Raw genomic sequence first — 22,834 nt, forward strand, 5'->3', positions numbered from 1 at the left:
GGTTTTTACTTTTTACTCCTTTGATATTTCCTCTTGGAGGTTTTTCTACAGCTGAGGCGAATCGTGTTTCATTTCACCAGGTGACAAACTCAGAGCTACGTCACATCTGACTAAATGACTGGCAGCTGAATGTTAATAAAACCACATTAGATGGTAAAATTTTCACCAGAGAGTGATGGAAGTTCTGTCCAGTCTGGTTAGTAATAATTCACCTGATATACTACTTTTTATATGAACTAGGTGTAGTTAGTGTATCATCAATATGAAGACACCAATTCTAAATCTTAATTTATATTTTGCTATATAAGGTTACCTATGTAATGGCTGAATAATTAGAAGAAGGAGAATGTTCACACTCAAAACTCGCACTCTGGAAAAGTAGAGAATCACAGATATAGATTTATTAATAGTTCACAGTTAATTCACATAGTTTTGTGTTTTCAGACAGCATTCACTCTAATGCAAAAATTTTACTTTATCCAATAACAGCAGATTTTTCCAATACCAGTGTCGTGCCATTAAACAAGCAGTAATTCAAACCCATCAGGATGACAGTCTAAGCTGTCATATAAAAAGTATGGAACAGAAAATAAAATAAAATTATACCATTATGTTAATGCAATAAGAAGTTAATTTCATTATTGATTAATCATTTTGTCTATAAAATGAAAATGGTGAAAAATACCCATCATAAAAGCAGCATCTAACTCCAGTTTGCAAACATTCTTCACATTACAAACTTCTCAGCTACTAAAATGTCAGGGCTCTGGTCCATCCAGGACTTTGATACATAGTATAAAGGTCCTTAATCAGGACTATACATTAACCTACCCTCTTCCTCTTTAATATCCCTGTCTACTTGAGCTTACACAGCTCTGCAGTGTCTCCATCAGAACCATAAAGACCAAGTCCAGCATAGAGAGGCTGAGTAAATGTGGTCTGGACTCTGTGGAGGAGAGTCATGGTTTCAGACACCCTGTAGAAGGACAGAATACCTGCTCTGTGATCCAGGTAGACTCCTATTCTGGAGGATTGAGGGCTTGAGATGGTAGCTGAGGTATTGTTATGTCTGAATGTATAACTATTGTTGTAATTATCACAATGTAATACCCAAGACTTCTCATTGTATCCAAATACATGTGAATTAAAGTCCCCTGATCTGCCAATACTCTTGTACACAACTGCTACTGCAACAGTCCCTTTCTTCTCTACCTCCCAGTAACAACGTCCAGTCAATCCGTCTTTACCCAAGACCTGAGATATGTGAATGAATCTCTCTGGATGTTGAGAGTATGGCTTATTTTTTATATTATACGTTACTTTTCTGTTCCCCTCTGATAAAACCAGAAACGTATTTGCCGTGTTTGGATCCATTGCGATTTGACGGGAATATTGTACAAAGTCATCTCTGGTCTTTGGCTCAGCTTGTGGCCATTTCTCACTGAGAATGTCCTGCATTTTATCTCTCATCACCGTCACAGCTGCCATCACATCTTCAAAGTGATTCAGGTGATTGATTTTAATGCTGGGAGAGCCTGTAGATGCAGTAACACCTGACAGTGAGGAGTAATTATGAAGAAACTGTGTGTGATCCTCTGTGTGTGAGAGCTGCTGCAGCTCGGCGTCTTTCCTCTCCAGCTCAGTGATCTCCTGCTCCAGCTTCTCCTGAAGCTCTTTAACCCGACTCACTTCAGTTTTCTGCCGGGATTTGATCTGCTGCTTCACATCAGACCTTCTTTTCTTGATGATATTAATCAGTTCACTGAAGATCTTCTCATTGTCCTTCCACTGTTTTATCAGCAGAACGATTGATGTCCTCCACCTCCTGCTGAAGCTCCTTCACATCTTTCTCTCTGTCCTGGATTCTCTGCTGGAGTTTTTGTCGACTCAGCTCGAGCTCTCTTTGCTTCTCAGTCCTTTCTGCTGCAGCTGAGACTGTGTCGTGACCTTTATGTTCGTCCATGGAGCAGAGATAACAGATACACTGCTGATCAGTGCGGCAGAAGATCTTCATCACCTCATCATGACGGGAGCAGATGGTCTCCTGGAGCTTCACAGAGGCCTCAACGAGTTTGTGTTTTTTAAAAGTAGTAGATTCGTAGTGAGGCTGGAGGTGTTGCTCGCAGTAAGAAGCCAAACAAATCAAACAGGATTTGACAGCTTTCAGTTTTCTCCCAGTGCAGACATCACAGGCCACATCTTCAGGTCCAGCATAACTGTGATCAGCTGGAGGGGCTTGGAGTCCAGTCTTCTTCAGCTCCTCCACTAACTCTTCTAACATGGTGTTTTTCATCAGGACAGGCCTCGGTGTGAAACTACGCCGGCATTGAGGACAGCTGTAGATTGTTTTTTGATCTTCATCCCAGAAGGTTTTAATACAGCTCATGCAGTAGTTATGTCCACAGAGGATAGTCACCGGATCCTTTAGTAGATCCAGACAGATCGAACAACAGAATTTACCCCGTCCACCTGATTTCCCTGCTGCGCCATTTCACCTCTCAACAACAGTGAATATCAAGTTGAACTTTACTCTCAGCAAATAAAAGCGTCACACAGGAAGCCAAAAAAGGAAAAGGAGTTGAACTTTTGTAGCTTTTATAACCTTTGTATATACGTTTATGATCCAGTTTGAACTTTGGCCCTCCTTTTAAACCTGGTATTGGAAACATGGTAGAAAGCTCGATTGTGATTGTAGCATGGTTAGAAATGATTTCTCCTCTTTAATCTCTGTTATTCACAATCCAGAGTATTTGTACCTCTTGTTGTGTTGACTCCTCTGTAAATATCCGAAATTGTACTAACAGTACCAGTAGCTACTGTTTTAAATTTTCACAAAAATATTCCTGTTGTGTGACCTACTTCATGCACACTAGGTGCAAAGTAATAATGTAGCAGGAAGACAGCATTAACAAAGACACTGTGGGATAACATGATGCCATTGCATCAGTTTTATTTTCACAGTTGAATGCATCTTTTCTTGATACAAATCAGGGTTTTTGTTTTCTCCAAATGCCCATGCCCTGATCCCAACAAACATACAAGTTTCATATCAACACACATCACATTACAGATCATTGTTAGCATTAAAACATGTCTACAACATGTCCTCAAAACACTGTTGCTCTCACGTCTCCTTGCACTTCAAGCCAGGACTAGTTTTCCTAAAAGCATCTCACTGAAAAACACCCTGACGTCAGTCAGCCGAGCTTAAGTTTTTTTAACACTTAAAGTGCATCTACTTTTCCAGGGAAAACTTTGAGGAGGTTTGAGCTAATGAGATGTAAAGAAATAAGTTTTTACACAACACATGTTAACATTTTTTTTCTGTTTTCTGTTCAGTTTGGTCCAGTCATTCCAGAAAATGGATTGTCTTTAAAATGAAATAATCTAAGAACCTTTGTACTTAAGTTGTTCGTATACTTTAGCTGATTGAACTGAACATAAATCAACCACAGACTCAGAGATTCCATTTAGGAAAACCAGCCCAGTTTGGATCAAAATCCTAATTTGTCTACGGCACTAAAAAAGAAAAATCAGTTTCTGTTTAAAATGAGGCATGATGTGAAATGATCACACACACACACACACACACACACACACACACTGCATTTGCTAAAAACACACACTAAGGGCCTAATAACTGCAGCCACCCTGGGTCAAAACACTGAAATCTACTCAGTTACTTTGAGTCTGTGCTCAGACAGTGGAACCAGATGGACTGTCTCTGAAATGCTTAGTTAAAGCTGCATTCAAGTCCTAATGAAGTCATAGTATGAGGGAATTAGAAGATTTGTATCTTAATGTTAAAACGCTGACAACCTGGATGATAAGAGGAACGTCTTTTTCCTGGAAAGTGAATGCAGTGAAAAACATCAAGCGAAACCCAACTATAGGACTAGACGAAGACATTTTTTTTCCTAAGAGCCGTTTGTTGTTGTCAGAGACTTTTGACTCAGAGCTGCCCTCTACTGGATGTATTGCATAATATCCATGCCAACATAAAGGATGCTTGGAAGCGTATGGGCAGCAACATTACATTATTTGAGATGGGTGTGTCTATTTTCATATGTAAGCATAAGTGGGCCTTTAGATGAAAGAGAGCAGTTCACTGTCACATCGACACAAAATAAAACAAACTGAGAAGATTTCAGCAGCTTGTTGACCCAGGTGTGGCTGCACTACTAACAGTATCAACACAAGGCTCCTTTTGGTTTGGTATAAAGCAAAGAGAAAAGAATTAAGACTACTGGGTTCATAGCAGGCATAGAAGGTCAAAGGCCAAGCCACTGATTAAGAGAGTTTGGCTGCAGCTACGTTCTTCATGAAGGTCATTCAGTAGTGAAGAACTGAGTAGAGCTAGGTTGTTATCACATATTAAATACTTCATCAGTGTTAGTGAGTAGTGTTAGTACTGAGACTTTAATATGACTTGTTTCTTAATGTCAAATGTCAGTGTTCTGCATTATGGCCTGATACTGGACTTACATTCCAAGGCTAGAGAGACATTTAACGATTGAAAACGTACACTGGTGGTCAGACTGTGGAAAGATAATACTTTATAAATTACCTTAAACCAGTTTTGGTATTATTATTATATTGGATGTAGTCTGACCTCTTGTCTTAGCTATGTAGCAATAGTAAAAAGTTACATATAGCATCTTTAAACAGCAGTGTCTTTAAGTGTCAGAATGCATTTAGTCTTTTTAGCTTCAAATGTTGTTGAAGTTCCCACAGTCGCAGTAGTCATGTAAACCTCAAACGCTCTGCAAAACGGCTTCAGCAGCGCATCCTGCCAAATCCTTAATCAGTGGTATTTGGCCAAAGGTAAAGGCCATGGAAAGGTCGTGGTAAGGTCATAACACTGCATCAGGTCAACGCATTTATCCAGATGACGACTGACACTTCGCTTCAAGTTTTTAAAAAAGTGACCCCCATCCCTTAATGCAGACACACACACACACACAAAATGCACATACTGAATCTTGTACTTTCCTTCCATGCATTTCTACATGATTTGAAGTTAAAACATTACAGTGTGGAAATCAGATACTCTCACTCACACTTATTTACACATACACACCTTTTCTTCACCCTTAGCGACTCTAATAACCAGTAATATCAACAGACAGCATGATGGATGTGTGGATGGAGCGATATGATTGGTGGATGACCCACTATGTCACCTCTCACAGACACATGACCATGTAAAGAAAGAGGTCCGTCACCGTCCAGTTCTTTGTTGCTACCAGATCTGTCTCTGTCAACTTTAGGGTAAGACCTCTTTCATTACAATTCATCAACACTCTTCAGAAACCTTGAATCTTGCTCTTTTTTCTGCCTGTTTTCTATTTGAATCAGTAACTAACTATTGAAAATACATCTTACATTGTGAAAATGTTTCCATATCAATGTGGAAAATCTTTTTTTTTTTTTAATTCAAGTTACAGTGTCTCTTTGGGAAAAACAAGGTTTTTTCAGGGTGCTGACACATCATGTCTATGATGAGATTATTTCTTTTGATCATAGTTTTTATTTTTGTTTTTTTCGAACTGCTACTGTTTCCCTACTTCACAACTGACTCACACAGACAGACACCAACAGACAGAGATATTTACAGTATTTACAACATATTTTTTCCTCCGTAAACTGCAGGTGGGAGGTCATAGTTTGGACTGAACATGCCCTTTAGCTCAGTCATACTGCAGGTAGGAACCTCAAAAGGTTGTTGAAGCTGTTTTTGAAATAGTGAGGTTAAAAAGTTAATTTGAGATACAGTACGAAGCCTGGGGAACAGGTGAAGGACGGGATTCGGGTGGTAGAAGGTGTCCTTCATTGATGTGAAAGAGGACACTGAGTGTATGTGGAGAAGGCTCATTGTTTTGTGTTTTATTTTTCTAAAATTAAATGGTCAACTCTTTTTTGTTATACAGTTGAAGGTGATATTCTGGTTTGAACTGAAATTCAAGTGGAAAATGGGTTTTATTAGATGTAAGGCAGTTGATCTGTTGTTAAGCCTCCATTTGCACCGTTTTAATTTTCTGTTCATTTTCTTTTGGTTTGATCATGACAGTATGACATTGTTTACTGTAAACTGTAAATTCTAAAGTCAATTTTAGTGAAAATCTGTAAACCTGAAAACAATGAGCCTTATGGGTCAATACAGTAAATAACAAGTGCTAGGTGTTGAGAAGTTGAACTTGTGAATGAAAGGGCAGAGATTTAGGATATTAAGAGGAATTCATCAGCAGCGTAAACAGGCACAGTACTCAAATATCTCCTTGGACTGGTGGGCGCCAAGTAAAAGAAGTGAGAAACGTCCTTCAGGCCAGCAGAAGGAGAGCTGGAGGGTAAAGGCAGGAGAAATGGGACGTTTCCCAGAATAAATGGAAGACATCCTGGTCGCCAAGAGGCAGGGACTACCGAGAAAATAATCCCTTAACCAGAGGGAGTGTTAATAAATGACTCAGTTGTGTATATCCCTTTGAAAATGGGTTGAGGACTTTTTTCAGAGCCTCTGAGTTAAATGTCATCCAGACCAGTGGTAATGGTCCAGTCCCATGAGACACTGGGTGGTGAAACAGTCCAGTAGCACCTTCATGGTGTTCCAGTGTTGATATGGTATATGTCCTTCAAGCAGCAGCGAGGTGACTTCAATAGTGTCTAGCCAAAACAAACTTACGGAGCAAAATGGACATTTGATAGAGGTTCAATGGAGCTCAAAGAGGATGTAAATACTTTCCAGTACAGCAGCAGAGACAGGACTTGTGAACAACTTGAGTAGATTAAATGCTGTTCTAGACCAGAGCTGAGGACAGTTAAAGAAATTGGAACTAATACACTTGATCTGTTTCCAGTGGAGCAAATGGCATGTATCTTAGACCAGAGGTGAAAAAACCTGTTCAGCTTCTAGCAGGTGAACTGGTACCAGGGAGAGGGAAATTTGTTTGGTGTTGAGTTAAAGCAACAAAATGATTCTAGACTGGAGGCAAGGGAGCATGTTTGGTTTCCATTTGAAAAAGGGACACGTTCTAGACCACGGGTGAGGGAACTTGTTTGGTTTCCAGTAGAAGAATATGGTGTGGTCTAGCCAGAGATCGGAACTTGTTTGGTTTTCAGAAAAAGATATTGGATGTACTCTGGACCAGAGGTGAGTGAACTTGTTTGGTTTTCTGTAGCAGATCTTGTTTGGATCTGAAGGAACTGGTTTGGTCTCCAGAAGAAGCAACAGAACTTACTTGGTTTTCAGTAGGGGAGGCAGGGGTGGGGAAGCTTTCAGTAGGTCAAATGAGCTATGTTCTGTTCAGTTTCCAGAAGATGAAATGGAGCATTACTGGTGGTGAGGGCACTTGTTTGGTGTCCAGTAGAGAAAACATGATGTGTTCTAGATCAGATTTGAAGGAGCTCATTTGGTTTCCAGCAGGTGAAACATGTCCTATCCCAGACTGGATGGTGGTGGACTTCAAAATCATTTGGAGTCCAAAAGATAAAGCAGGATGTGTGCTGGACTGGCAGTGAGGGAATTCATTATTCATTTAGTTTTCACTGAAAAAAACAAACAAAAAAACAGGGAGGCCATCAGGGAGTGGGGAAACATTCTGGGTTTCCGATGGTCAAACAAAGAGTGCTATGTTCAGTTTCTCTGTGATGAGAAGGGATGTATTTTAGACCAGGGGTGAGGGGACTTGTTTGGTTTCCAGTATTGGTGATTCCTGTTCTGGTTCCAGTGTATCTCCACTGGTCTGGTCTTCAGTGCTGCTCACAGTGTTGGAGTCAATCGGAGGTTCATCCTAAAAGAAAACAGACCTCAGTTAAAATAGTTACAGGTTATTTCAATGTGGACGTTGGACTTGAGGTTAAGGTATTTGTGTATCATGCTCTTACCGTCACCCAGGGGTGAGCTAAGACCTCCTCGGCAGTGAAACGAGCATCCACGTTCACCTGCAGCATCTGACTTATCAGCATCTGAGGAACAGGTCATGTGACAGTTAACAGTCTGCATTAAACTGTCTGAACTATCATAGTACTGAACCTATTGCGAAAGATGCCTGGTGCAAATTATCTATTGTTTTTAAGCTGACTGGAAGACCTTGAGGTTGGACTTTGTTCTCAGCATGTGAACACTCCATCTGACAACATATTTACTGTTGATAATATCTGTACCTTTGCAGGCAGGCTGATGGTGTCCCAGTCTGGAGATGGAAATTCCAGCTTCCCTCTCAGGATCTGATCAAACAACTCCTCCTGGACATTATTCTCACTGAGGAAGAGAAGAAAAAATAATTGAATGAGGTATTTATCCATCAGTTGCATAAAACACGGGTAATAGTTAAACTAGTAGAATAGAGGATAGTGAAACTGAACAAATATGTGACTAGATGAACACACAGTCAGACACTGACCTTCTAAATGGAGGGAATCCACATAGCAGAATATAGGTGATCACTCCTGCTGCCCAGATATCCACCTTAAGACCATAACTATACAAACGCACACAAAGAACAGGTTAGTATTCGTGACAGTACTACAATACTATAATACTACTGCCAGCTAATCAGAATTTATTCAGCGGCAATGAATAAAACTTGATCATAGCAGGTATATAAGCATACATATGAATATATTTAGTGAATAAATCCTGACCATAAACTTCATTATCTCACCCGGTCTCTGCAATGATCTCCGGGGCAACATATGTCGGCGTTCCGCAAACAGTGTACAGTGGTCCCTCCACTACTGTCGCCAAACCAAAATCACCCAGCTTCAGGGACTTTGTGCCATCTGGATACTCACACACCTGCAGAACACAAACACATCCTTAAACACCTGAAGAAATAATTACCACTCAGGTTTAATTTCTATTTGACCTTAATGCTGCCTTTGCCAAGAATAAAAACTGCTGTGAATTTAAAAGCATCTCTAGATACTTCAAACGGTTCTAGGGTTCATTTACAAGGCTCTAGTGGTTTATGAGGAGGTTCTCTGGATCGTTTAGGATGTTTTAGTGATCAATTGGAAGGTTCTAGGGGTCCTTTAGGTTGTTCTAGGGCTTGCTCAGAAGGTTCAAGTGGTTCTGTGGATGTTTTAGGAGACTCAGGGGGATGTTAGGAGGTTGTAGTGACAACTGAGGAAGTTCTACAGCTCCTCTGGGAATTTTTAAGGATGCTTTTGGAAGTTGGAGTGGTCCTTTACAATTTCCTTTGGAAGAACGCTTTGGAGGATGCTCCGGAGGCTTATGGTGGAACATGACATTGTTAATACACTAAGGTTTCTTTTCCTTTAATTCATCCCCACCTCTACGTTTGAGTAAATTTCACTATACACAAAGCACAGCTAGTGTGTGAATTTGTGTGTTTACCAGCAGGTTCTCTGGTTTGATGTCTCGGTGGACGATGTTCATTCGGTGCAGGTATTTGATGGCTCCAGCCAGGTTGAACACCATGGCACTGGCGTCACGCTCGCTGTACTTTGTGGAGGAGGTGATGGCATCGAACAGGTCGCCGCCCTGAAGGAGGCAGAGGTATGAAAATAGTAACACGCTTTGAATATTTCTACAAATAAGATACACAAACAGAAAGAAGAAAACTAGAGGAAGATAGAAGATAAAGCACCTTGACAAGCTCCATAACCAGGAACAGCTGAGAGGGCGTTTCATCCACCTCAATTAACTGGATGATGCTTGGATGTCGAACCCTCCGCAGCACTGCCACCTCGTTTTCTATCAGATGCTCCTGTTCACACACAAAACGTGAAACCATCAGAGGCTTGAAACTGTGAAAATATCCAGTATTTCATTCTTTTTCCCTCTGTCCTATCCTGTCCAACTCACAACCCCTTATGTTTATTTGGGCTAATGCAGGAGTATGAATGCTATAAATCAGTGTTACCTTCCCACAGCAGCGAGCTTTGTCAATGATCTTCAGGGCATATTCCTGCCCTGTCGCCCTGTCAATGAAAGCACAACAGAAACTTGTACAGTAGGCCAATCTTGACAAAATTTGGATTTTCCAAGGGTACATGGTGCAGAAATTGAAGAAATTCTCTCGAGGCGTTGAGATATCAACTGAGATATCATGTTTGAGAGAATGGGATGAAGGACAACCCAAAAACATAATGGCTTCAGCCATGGTGTTTCTAATCGTCATTTTTATGCCTTAAGCTGTATTTTTGCGATGATCCTTACCTCTCCACACACTCCTTCACCACAGCAAAGTTTCCATCTCCGATCACTTTACCAACTTTGTACTTCTCATTGATGATGGAGGAAGAAACAGATCGATTACCGTTCACTGTGGGAAGAAAAAGAGGTTTTCGTCTTTGTTCTGGACCTTAACTTTGAAATTTCACTGATTTACTTGAGTTTGAATGCAAAACCAAACAGCTCTGTAAGTTTCAGAGTTTGACAACTTTCCTAAGCTTTGAATATTTGCTCTTACTGCAACTTGAACCCAGAAACTCAAAGGTCTACTGTCACCTTTACACACTTTGAACCACTGAACCTTTACTGCTCCAGAGGTTTTCAATATTTATTTGCTGTCTTGACTTTAAAACTCTCCTGGGACCCTTCGGAGCGTAAACTGGGACTAACCCTTGATGCCAGAGGCTCAAGGCTTTCAAGCTGCCACTGGCTCATACTGCTGCAGAGGCTTTTTTAAGGCTTCTTCAGTCTTTTCTCGAGATGCTGTTTTTAAAAATTCCCTTAGATACTTAATCTAAAAACCCAAAGCCTCCAAACTTTCAAGTAGTTGTCAAACACTATGAACTACAGGGTTATACAGGCTTTGGGAAAGTTGCATGAGGCAGTATTGCTTTAAAAATGTCCTGACCTCAAACTCATCACCTCAAAACCTTTCTCTACAGATCCACGCTGTTGGGTGTATTAAGGCTTAAGGCTTTTTAAGTCTTTGCTTGGACTAGAGGTCATTTTAAACTGAAACTTAAATTCATCTTGGTCTGTAAATTGATTACAAAAACAACAGACCGTTAAAAAACTTGGATGTAGCACCTTTAAAATCCAACAAACTCATCCTACAGCATCCAAAAGTTGTTTCAGATTCATAACAGACCAAAATAAATTTGTATCATTTGCAAATGAAATAATGTTTTGAAAACCTTTCGTATTATAATCTCTACAAGAGACAGATTTAATCCAAATGAATCTGAATCTGAAATTTTATTTCTGAGCTTCTTTGACCTGAACCTGTAACACTGGCTTTCAAACAAAGGGTTAGAGTTAAACACCTTCAACAGTGGCGTCATCTGGCTGCTCGGCCTCGCCGTTAACATCAGTGGAGGAGGCACGACGAGGAGAGATCTGGAGAGAAAAGGGAGGAGGCAGAAGTGAGGGGTGAAAAAGTGGAAATCGACAAAAATGGAAAGAGAAAAGAAAGATGATCTGATTCAAGATGTGAAGAAAATGACAAAGCGGCTCAGGAGTCAAGTGACGAAGAGATATAAATACATTCTGAAAAACAGAAAACTGTTAAGGTCTGACTCAGCTGAAAAATGTCATATTTAGACAACTGTTAACACCAACTGATCATGACCCAAATCAGTCAATTAGTTAATCAATCTGACCTTGAGGCTGCGTCGAGTCCCAGGGCTGGTGGGGGAGGCGCTGGACCTGGATGACCTCCCAGCCAGTGATCCTGAACCCTCAGTAGCTACAGACAAGAGAAAAGAGCCACGTGATTGGTCAAAATAATCAGAAATGTTTAATCTGATTATATTTGTTGATTAGAAAGAGTTGAAAGGTCTTCAGCAGTTCCCTTCAGCAAGGCACTGCAGATAATATACTTTTAAGCAGATATAGCACATGCAGCTAGGAGAACAATTTCTGGTTTCCTGTTGGTTCTCACCTGGGCCAGGAGACTTTGTTCTGGATGGGCCTTTGGGTGGAGTCTTAGAGGAGGAAAACCCGGAGCCGCTGGGAGTCTTGGGAGTTGTAGTTTTCTGAGGGGCAGCAGAACGAGATGCTTTGGCTCTGCACTCTGCAGAGACAAGAGGACAGCTGTTGTTTTTGATTGTTGTATATTTTAGTAAACTGAATATTTTGGGGTTTTGGACGTTTGGTCGAACAAAACAAGACGATTTCCTGATGTTTTATAGACCAAACTATCAATCAAGAAAATAATCAATGAGAATAATCAGTGGTTGCAGCCCTGAAAGTATGAAAGTGTGTGTCTGTCTGTGTGTGTGTCTCACCATTAACAAAAGCCGGTGTTTTGCTGCTGTGTGTGAGCACAAAGTCGTCCTGAGCGTAGCGAAACTTCTCCGGCCCGCACGCCATGAACACATCGTCATCGCCGAAGAAATCCTGCAGACAAGTCAACTACACACACACACACACACACACACATTGATTTGTCAAACTTTTGTAAACACTGCATTGACGTACATGTGAGTGTGTGTGTGTGACTAAGCAGACGACAGCTGGGAATATTCAAATCATGTTTGCTGCTGCCAATGCTACACACACACACACACACACACACACACACACACACAGAAACACACACTGTGCTGCTGTCTAAGAACTGTCTTGAGGATTAAATACAAATTGCACATTAATGTCCCAGATTTAGGCAGAGAGAGAGAAGAGAGGGAGGAGAGAGAGGGAGAGGAGATGAACAGGTGAAGAAAAGATGGATGAGCGGAGGTGTGGACGGATTAAACAGAGAGAGTTCAGTTCAGGCTCTGGTCACATCAGGAAAGTCAAACAGTGAAAGTCCTCGCTGAACATCAGCTCCTAGAAACTCAGCGACACAGAAACTTCTCACAGGAAGCACAGAGCTGACCACCATCTTGTTTTTTAGCAGAACCATAAGTTATGATCTAATTCTTGGTAAGAAAGTGTAAAAGTATATTTCCCAAAATGTTGAACTGCTCCTTTAATGCAGACAGAGCGAGGCGGTGCGGTGCTGCCAAGGAATTTTAAAGCTGCACAGTTTCCAGGGAGAAACCGGCTTCAACACAAACACACATACAAGTGTGTGTCTTTGTCTAACTTCAAACTTCCTTCCCTTTTTAATTCATTCATTCTTCTTCTTCTTCCCTGTTCTTTTTTTCCTCCTGGATCCATCCCTCCATCCCTCCTTCCCTCCTTCCCTCCTTCCTTCCTGCTTTCCTCCCCCCTCCCTCCTTTTGTCCTCGACTTTACCTCTCGCTCCTCCTCCTCCACCACCATGTTTTACTTTTCGCTCGACGCCTCCAGAACCACACAATCACAAATGTGTGTGTGTGTGTCTGTGTGTGTGTGGAGAAAAAGGGGTTGTTACTGGATGACTGGTTGCCGTGGTAACTGCGCTGCAGTATCAGTGTGTAAATGTGTGCACTGTGTGTGTCTGTATGTGTGTGATGGGGTTTCTGTCCCACTGCTTGAAGTGGCTGCACAAACTGAAAGGACAGAGGGAGGACACACACACACACACACACACACACACACACACACACACACACACACACACACACACACACACACACACTCTCCGGCCTTGTTTCATTCAGTCTGACTGAGTCTGAAAAGAGTGAAGCCGTCTGAGGGAGACAGAATAAAAGCCCTCGTTATGACTCGCTGCCTTCAAAATAAAAGCCCTTCATTAAGAAATGATCTAATCTGTGTTTCTGTTGTTGGTGAAAACCATGTGTCGAAATATTATTTATTACAACATCAAAAGCTGTGATGGATGCTTTTATTTTGAAGGCAGCATATTCCTACATTGCTTTTATTTTCTTACAGCCAATGCTGTTACAACATCTGAGCAAAAGCAAACAGTTTTGTGCTTACTGGATAATCTGAGTAAATGTGTGTGATGTGTGTTTAAATCTGAGTTTCGCTCAGTACGACAACACTCCTTCAGTCGCACCGGCGCCCCGACAAGCCCTCTGCTGTCTCTGCTTTTCGTCTGCTCTCCGCTGTCATTGTGTCAGAGCCTGACGCTCTTATCTGTTACTTCAAAGAGTGTGTGTGTGGTAAAAATAGCCCCCGCCGCCACCGAACGTGTGATAAGTTTAAATCCGCAGTCCTTAACTCAATGCAAGCGCACAAAAGAGTTTCTGAGAGGATCATGGCAAATTCAGAGTCTGTTCGACACAACGAAGGGCAAAAAAAATTTACTTTGGCTGACTGTTGCAGTTCCAGGGCTTTAAACACAAACCACATTTAGCTGAAAGCACCAAATATTAAAGCTTCAAAGAGACTGAACTCACTGTCACAACACTTCAGACTGAAAATTACAACTTAAAGATGCTTGTTTAAACATAATCAATCTGGATATGTAAAGGATAACTTGAACCTAGGCCTTGTCTTCCCATGTTTCTGAATGTAAATGAATGATAGGGACAAAAATCCATCGCGAACGGCTGCTGCAATCCAATTAGCAACTGTCCACCTAAAAAGACGTCCACTAAAGTTGTTGTTTTTGCAACTGACAGGCTCCAGATTGTTATTCTAAGTGTCTGACACTAGGATTCTTACAGAGTCAGACCTTTTTATTAAAGAGTAAGATCTAGACCTAGATACACAGCAGAAAACTGATGGACGAATTAACCATTTAAATAAAAATTAATGGATTTAAGTTCATTATGTTTTTGCTAAAACTGACACTTGCCTATGTTGAGTTGTTGAGCTAAAAGTGTTATACATGATGTTACCTGGCAGGTAAGACAAAATATTCAGAACTTTGGTGACTAAAAATCTATTTTCATTGTTTCTGTCCAAGACTAAAACAATCATCTAACGTCATCTCACCTGTTTTCCATCCAGTGTGTACAGCCTCTTCACAGCCCCAGAGTCCAGCTTGATGGCCTCTGTGATGTCGGCCAGCACTTGTTCAAAGGAGTGCGCTGTCTTTTTGTTCAGCAGGATCCTCACGGCCTTGCGAGGCTTCACGCCGCTCCTGATCACCGTCACCAGCTTGGGCTTGATGAAGTCTTTGCTCTCCCTGCCCTCTCGACCTTCGGGACGATCTTTGGAGGTAGCGCCGGTGCTCGCTGACACGCCGGTGGACACCGTGGTGGACCGGGTCGAGCTCGCCGCGCCGGTCCCGGCGCCTGCTCCGGGCTTCCAGCTTGGGATGGAGATCTTGGTGTAGTCGACCTTTCGGTAAGGCTCGTTGGAGGCGCAAACATAGCACTCACCTGGGCAAAGACAGGGTAGGAAAAACAAGTTGAATCAAGTTCATTTTATTTATATAACCCAAGTTTACAAAACCTTTCAATGGGAAAAAACTATGGAAGAAAACTGGAAAGGGCAACTGAATAGGTATCTGGGACCGAGAGACAAAAGTGAAGGAAAAGTTACATTAAGCTGCGTATCCAAGAGAATACTGTAAAAAGCTTAATAGTGAATTTTAAAAATACCCAAAAGAGCTTTAATTTACAACGTTAATTTAAAATAATTCAGTTTAATCTTCACCATTTAAGAAATGGTGCCTTCAAGGACATCCTTTTAATTTATCTTCCCAACAGTTTTAATTCACTGTTCAAATATGCACTGCTTTATGGCCATGGTCCTTAAAATCTTTTAGTGTCCTTAAACACATCACTAAGAAGACTCTACTAATTAAAAACATGAGTGATGTTATGGCTGTATCCTTTTCTAAGAGTTGAGTTCAGGGTCAAAGGTTGCTGGATGATGACTGCAGTCAAATGAGGTGGTGTAACATGAGCCGTGTTCATTGACAGTGGATGGAGTGAAGGTGACAGCAGATGTCAGATGTCAGCTTCACTCTGTCTCCCTCTCTAAGCTGCACACTCTGCTGCTAACGTGAGGTTGAAAACCGAACAGCATGTCGCTCAGGAAAGAGTCAGCGTCCTCACCAGCTGACAGTCAGAGCTATTTACTGCTACTGCTCTAAAATATAAGAGCAGACTTTTTATTTTATGCTAAGTTAGCACTGTTTTGTTTTTTAGCTCGTTAGCTTAGCTTGCCACGTCTCTCTACAGTACCTTAAGGTCACCAATGGTTCTCCAACACACTTGGAAAGGGAGCAGTGAGGGGAGGGGTATTCACTTTGCTGCAATCTGCGACCTCACCACTAGATGTCACTAAATCCTCCACACTTGGTCCTTTAACTGATTCATTTTTTTGTCAGAACAATATAAAGTCGTCTAATGTCTTGGTTTCTATTTTAGCAACAGTCCATAATCAAAATTTAAATCGTGTGTGACAAGGAAAAGCACCAAATCCTCAAATCTAAGACGCTGGAAAAATTACTGAAATTACTTCTGTCAATCGATTAACTGATTAATCAAATAATTGTTGCATAATTGCTGTTTAATAAATTAAACTGCAGCCTCTCACATGTGCAGTCGCCTACAGCCACTCTCCTGTTTTACCTTATATGGTTAAAACCTTCTACTGTCTCTCTCCTTCAGTCTGACTATCCCTCTCTCTACCTTTCTATATCTCGTGGCAGAGCTCACTGATCTAACACACACCTTTCTCCCTATTTTTTTACACACACACAAACATGTCTTCTACTGTATCTGTCAAAAACACACCTTTCCTTCTTTCTATTTTATCCCTATTCACACACTCTGCATCTCTCTGTCTCTCTCTCTCCAGGTATTTGTGTTTGACCTTGTCTCGCCATGTGCTGACTTTCGCTTTGCAATTCAAACCAGCTGGACAGGATTGCTCTGGGTTTTTATTCAAATACCTGACTGACTAAACACAAAACACCTCCCTGTCTGTCAGAGGTTCCAGGTTCAGCTCCTGCCAAAGGCCACGACAGGACAGATATTTATGATTTGTTTGTGCAACATTTTAATATTTTATATCTGTTATTTCTACACCCTGTTTCAGAGCTGCTTAAACCTGAGCTGCTATTAACATCCTCTAATATTTAGTGCTTAAATGATTCATGTTTTAATCAGTTAGATGATCAGAAAATGAACTTAAATTTGTGGGTTTCAATTTCTAAAATGTCTGTTTTTCTGTTTTTTATCACTGAGAATTGATTATCTTTGGGTGTTGGACCATTACAGACAAACAAAGACATATAAAGACCTCACCTTTCAAGATTTTCTGACCAAAAAAAAGCAAAACAGAGGCCTAGAAACTGGACTTCCTACTCAAAAGTACAGGTATGATATCTCAAGTCCCAGTTCCTGTCCCAGCTGCCCACAAGATAAATATTAGTTTTAAAACACTTAAAAGTTCAATACTCTGCAGAACATATTTCACTGTCACGTCAGTCTGTTACTATTGGTTGGTTTAAGTCAAACAAAACTCACTACTCTACTGTGAGCTTCCATGTTTTTTCCACTTGTGCAGCTAAAATGAACAAAGAAGTCGTGAATGACGAGTTTCCGACTTTCGACTCGTAGCTTTAGGACGTCACGGGCAGCTCTGTTTGTCGTTTGTTCATTCCACCGAGCGCTTAAGAGTGATGCATCTGTCTTTTAGTGCATCTCTGGCTGAGCAGCTTCCTGGCACTAACACTCATTAGTGGACATTACAACTAGTCACACATCAATACTGATGATAAGTGATGTTACTCAGCCACTGGCCTGTTTCAGGCTAAATGACTTCAGACAACAGAGGAAGAGCAGACGGACTGGAGGTCAGAGATGTTGTTTGATTTTAAAGAAATACAATTGTCTGGGGGTATGTTTAGATGTGGAAGATTGGTGATTTAAAAGTTGATTTGTTCTCCAACCCCTCTGGATTTAACTGGGTGGAGGTTTTTTGGGATTTATTATGTCCTGGAACATTAGCTGATGAGGTAGAAAAGCCTTTTTTCTTCACATTTGTGACCATAAACTGTGTAGCTGCTGGTCGGTCGGATGGTTTGGTTGCTGTTTAGTGTTTAAGACGTCTCTGTATTGATTAAGCACTAATTATCCTGCTGTTGATGTACACAGAAATAAATAATTCAAGTGTGCTTGCAAAGCAAAGACAGACAGAGAGGAAAGAACCAGTGAGGAAGTTTAAGGAGGACAAGTCAGTTGACACACCGATCGATGAAGGAAGTGACAGACTGATAATTGACTCTTACGTAATGTTACAGTAGATCAGAAGTCCATTTATATGTATGAGAGATAATTTGTGTAGAGTGACATCAATGGGAAACAGTCTTGCCGGCAGCAGAGACAAGGGAATAATGTGTTTTCTCCTGTCATAAAAAAAGAATGTGATGAGCTATTTTGGCTTTTAATCCACAATAAACTGTCTTACTCATGGTAATGGGTATATATTAGGAACTCAGATGGTTATAAAAAAAAGATATCAGAAATAGATTGGGCTTTATAAAACTAATGCCAGTCTATTAAAAAATGCCGGAATCAGGCTTAATCCCGATCCTAATGATCAGCTTCAGACATTTCCTATTAACCACAGTGACTATGAATCTTGCAAGCTCATCAGACATGGTCAGTGTGGAGAGCTAGTAAAAAATGTTGTGCATTTATTTTGCATTAAAACATATTTCGTAAGCAGTTTTCTGCCCAGTGTGTGCCGTCACTGCATTGGAGATATTTGGAAGGAATATTTGGAGTTTTTGGGGAAGTATGGTTATTCCCTAAATAAGAAAGATGAGACTTGTGGTTTTGTGGCCAGTAGATGACCTCCAGCTAGCTGTAGTTTTATGTTTTGCATACAGATACAGAGAGTGGTATCAATCCTCTCATCTAACTGGCAGCATGGAAGCAGCATGGAAGCACTGCCCCCTAAACAACACTGAGTCAGTCGAGCCAACCCTCGGTCAACTCATTCTGGCAGCACAATGAGTTGAAGCATCTGCCTGAAATGCAGACTCTGAGTTGACTGAATATCCTGACATGGGTGCAGAACCTAGTATTTCCCCTAAAAACAGAACAATTTCTTTGAGTCAGACATGAGAGAGAGTTGTGAGTCTTACCCTCCACCAGCTCGTCCATACTTGTGATCTTCTTGCTGCCATCTATGGTGTAGATCGTGCGCACCCCTTGTGGCAGATGGAGGTTATCCGCCAACGAGCGCGTCAGCTCCATCAACAGTGCATCATAGGAACGAAACCGATCACTGGAAACAGCGTACACAAGACCCTTGAAGTACCGGTCTCCGTTGCGGTAGAACCTGACCTTTTTGGCTCGTTTCTCTGAAGTGAGCGCCTGCAGGGTTCGGGTCCGGTAGTAGCTGCAGTTGGCGCTGTGGGCAGGGCTGGGAACCAGGCTGCTGCCCCTGGAGCTGGGCCCAGACCCCCCACCGCCAGCACTGCTTGTGGAGTCATCTCTCTTGGCCCGGGTGGAGCGTCCCCGGCGAACCTTGTCGCGTTCGTCAAAGTGCTCCAGCTCAAGGGTCTTACTCAGAGACATGGTGAATACTGGTCCAGTAGTGTCCAACAGAGTCCCTGCTACATAAGATTCATCTTCCAACAGCGGTAAATGTGACTTTTATCAGGTTTGTTGAAATCACTGCTTGTCACAGCGAGAATAACTTGACTCTAGTTTTAAGAACTTGCTGTGTAGTCCCAGTAAAATTGGTTGTAAGCTTGGCGACTTCTTTGTAGAACCAGTGACAAGTATTTTTTCTAGTACCGGGATATTTTTGTAATCCCAAAAGAGTGATGTAGAACTATTAGGCTTTTTGATGTCGTACTCCTGGAGTGTCAAAATTCAGGCACAATCCCAACTGAAGAACCAGTAAGAAGATGGGGTAGACCCAGAAACTTGACTTTGTTTTTTGGTTACCTGCTTCTTGTCCTGGATGTAGTCAATTAAATTGACTTAAATCTTTGTAATCCAGGTACAATTCCAAAAAAAGATGACAGATTATCTCTAGATCAGGTAATCCTGTTTAAATCCAGCAGTATGCTACTCAGACTTCATTTTTAACAACGAACACAGCTAAAGTGGTACTGTCAGAACTCAAAACAGTCCCTTCCCTACTAATAGAAACCTAAAATTCAGGTATTCAGTAGATGTTCTAAACCAGAAATATACAATCTAGATGCACACTAATCATGTTAGTAGAACTAAACCTCATTTAAAGTAATTGAGTCCCAGTGTATGCAATTGGACAGAGGTTTCCCTGCACCTCATTTCAAGCTCAGCCAGTCTGTTCCACAGTTTTCCCGACAAAGGTCAACCCTCTGCTCTGTGATTTGGCCGATCGAGTCCTCACAGTAACCTTCTTGCAGTCTCAGTAACCCAGCTGTAACCTCACTGTCCTGGCTTTAAACCTAGTACACTGTCCTGTAGACCTGGTACAAGCACGATGAGTCTTAGCGGACCAGCTGGGGTGTCGTCCTTGTAATCCGGTTCATTTGGGGGGGGTTTGTCCCGGTCACACTTGGCGTCCTTAACATCCCTCCATCGCTGACCAAAAAAGAAAGAAAAGAGATGAGAATCACATGGTTTACTGACAGATCTCCCTGTCATCCTGAGATGCAGCAGCCAGCACAGTCAGCCTTCAGTTATCTCTCCAGGTGCAGAGAGGGATCAGGATTTATGCTGAATTCAGTCAGTCTCTGCGTTTAATTAAGGACGAATTTTTCAGCACAGTACCACAGAGAATGGGCTTTCGCTTGGAAATCATTATCACCCCTGCCTCTCCTAGCGTTTGCATGCACAGTCTGTAGAAATTCCTGATAAATAAAACATGCAAAAGAGGCTGCAGGTGAAATATAGTCACCATATTTTAGTGAAATTAAATTTCCTGCGAGGCCAGAGAGGAATCATTGATTTCCAGTCAAATTAAATGTATCTGAAGCCCAGAACAAAATGTGAGGGTGTAGATGAAATGATTGTGAAACCTGTGCTGTGTTTGTCTCTCTCTTCATCAGTCAACGAATTGACTTTATCCATCTATCCGCCCCAACACTGCTAAGCTGTGCTGACAGCGCCATTCAAACACACACACATACACACACACTGAGAGGGAGGCACCTACCAATAATGCCGTGAAACCGGTTTGTTGCTATGGAGGCTTTCTCCTCTTCTCCCCCCACCACCGGTGCCGTGTTCCGGTCTGTTCCCGTGGATCGTCGAGCGGGTCCGTGCTACGACTGAGTCCGACCCCGGTCCAGGCCGGTGCGCTAACCCGGGATGCGGGGATGCAGCGGCGGCGGCGGGCAGGCTACACCGGCGGAGGACCGGGATGCACCGAGACAGACGGCGGACAGCAGCATGGCCGCTGCAGCAGAGAGGAGGAGAGACCGGCTGAACACCCCCTCCCCTCACCTCCCCTCCTCAGCCGTACGTGATGACAACGTCCCTCCCTCTCTCCCTCTCTCTCTCCAGCTCTTTATCTACCTCGCTCTACCGTCTCACGCTGCTCAGTCTTTTGTCTGGTTCTCTCTGAAATTCAGATTCACTTAGTTTTATTGTCTTGACTGTTGCATCAGGCAACATATTCAAGCCCATCATTACACAGCACAGCCACGTTTAAACAGCGTGAAGAACAGCGTTATTTCTACTGAAACCTTCACTGACTGTGAAGATGAAGGGTTAGTAATGAAATATCGCTCACAGGAGGAGTTACAGTCCTCACTGCCACTCCCATTTTATACCGTAAATAGATGGGTTACTGAATGGGGGCCCGAGTGGTTCAGGAGGCCCCTGGACCAGAGTCTCAGTTGGTTTTGGTTGTTTGTTGTTGTTGTTGTTAAAACAGTCAAAAAGATGCAAAACGACCACAAAGAGACAAAACTGTTGTAAGACTTTGCACATTAGGAAGCTGTGATTAGTATTTTTCTGGTTTTTGATGTTTTAAAGCTCAGACGATAAAATTCTTCTAACTCTCTCATGACAGTAAAGAAGATCTCTCAAAATGTCCAACTATTCATATTTGCTTAATTGGCGTGACCATACTGACAGTTGTCACCAAAACAGGTTTTAAAAGGTTTACGGTGTCATGTTCGATAGTTAAATACAGGTCATATACCTCATTTCACAATCCAAATGATGGCTTTTGATTTGTGTGAACTGGAATGATATTACTACCATGTGATGTATTAACATACAACACAGATGAAGAGAAAACATCTGAATTAACTGAAGTTCTTTGATGCTAAATTCACTGATCTTTTCCAAAGGAAATTCTCCTGTGCAACAGCTCCACCAGCAGGAGAACAGAGAACCACCAATACAGCCTGGAGGAGGAGGAGAAGTGAAGAGGAGAAGGAAGGCAGGCAGGGTTAGGGTTAGGGTTCTCTCTCTGTGTTTACGAACTTGTGAACATAAACTAAAGCACTAGTAGTACTGCTACTTCTGCCTCTGTTAGTATTAATAATACTGCACTGTGCTATTAATATTGGCTCTACAGCTTCTGGTACTGATGATATCACTTCCTCTGCTGCTGTTGCTCAGACCAGTGATTGTAACAACACTATACAGACTTGCAAAGTGATTAAGAGCCAAGACTAATAAATAAGTAATGATAAATTACTATAATGGTTAAAGTAATAAATAATTCTCCTGCATTAGTGAGATAAATATTTGATGAAGCTAAATGTTTGTTAAGGGCGTGGCTGTCCATGTTACTGTTGTCGGTTTTACCTTTACGCATCGGTACCGTGTGGCTCGGACGATAAATCAGCCGATTATCGCAGATATTCTGGTATCAGTGTACATGTCGACTAATAATAACAAAACACTGCAGCACAGAACCTCATTTTACCTGTTGTTCATATTTAAAAAACTCAATAACCCAAGAGCACCTGTCAAATTATAACCGTGCTCTGTTATTATATTTCACCGTTAAGGCAGCTGTAACCTCGTCTCTTTCTTCTTTTGTAGGCTGTTTTTTGTGCTTCTGGATGAAGAGGCTCCACCCTCCCTCAGTGTGCTGGGGGGGTGGGAGGTGACAGCTGGGACTCGAGGCAGCCAGACTGCCCCACCCTTCACTGTCAGC

The 22,834-nt window shown here is 41.8% G+C and overlaps 1 protein-coding gene and 1 pseudogene across 1 annotated transcript; both read right to left on the bottom strand.

The window, feature by feature from the left end:
- Positions 1 to 379: 379 nt before the first annotated feature.
- LOC108873727 (tripartite motif-containing protein 16-like) lies at positions 380 to 2,505 on the bottom strand (annotated as a pseudogene).
- Positions 2,506 to 7,102: 4,597 nt separating this feature from the next.
- LOC108873726 (serine/threonine-protein kinase DCLK2) lies at positions 7,103 to 21,853 on the bottom strand. The gene is made up of 16 exons (XM_018662005.2): positions 20,873 to 21,853; positions 18,861 to 20,298; positions 14,747 to 15,135; positions 12,202 to 12,328; positions 11,856 to 11,987; positions 11,575 to 11,660; positions 11,239 to 11,311; positions 10,181 to 10,286; positions 9,885 to 9,942; positions 9,609 to 9,728; positions 9,356 to 9,502; positions 8,661 to 8,794; positions 8,400 to 8,477; positions 8,161 to 8,257; positions 7,882 to 7,962; positions 7,103 to 7,787 (listed from the first exon to the last, which is right to left on the bottom strand). Exons 2-16 carry the CDS (start codon positions 19,294 to 19,296, stop codon positions 7,662 to 7,664), a joined length of 2,190 nt encoding a protein of 729 aa, XP_018517521.1. The 5' UTR covers positions 19,297 to 20,298; positions 20,873 to 21,853; the 3' UTR covers positions 7,103 to 7,661.
- Positions 21,854 to 22,834: the final 981 nt, after the last annotated feature.

Source organism: Lates calcarifer, linkage group LG14 (assembly GCF_001640805.2).
Source record: "Lates calcarifer isolate ASB-BC8 linkage group LG14, TLL_Latcal_v3, whole genome shotgun sequence".
In the NCBI taxonomy this organism is placed as follows: domain Eukaryota; kingdom Metazoa; phylum Chordata; class Actinopteri; family Centropomidae; genus Lates; species Lates calcarifer.

Coding starts and splice junctions, on each gene's coding strand:
- LOC108873726 (XM_018662005.2), bottom strand. CDS start 19,296: ATGTCTCTGAGTAAGACCCTTGAGCTGGAGCACTTTGACGAACGCGAC. Junction 12,329..14,746: donor ACACACTGGATGGAAAACAG/GTGAGATGACGT, acceptor GTGTGTGTGTAG/TTGACTTGTCTGCAGGATTT. Junction 11,988..12,201: donor AACACCGGCTTTTGTTAATG/GTGAGACACACA, acceptor TTGTCTCTGCAG/AGTGCAGAGCCAAAGCATCT.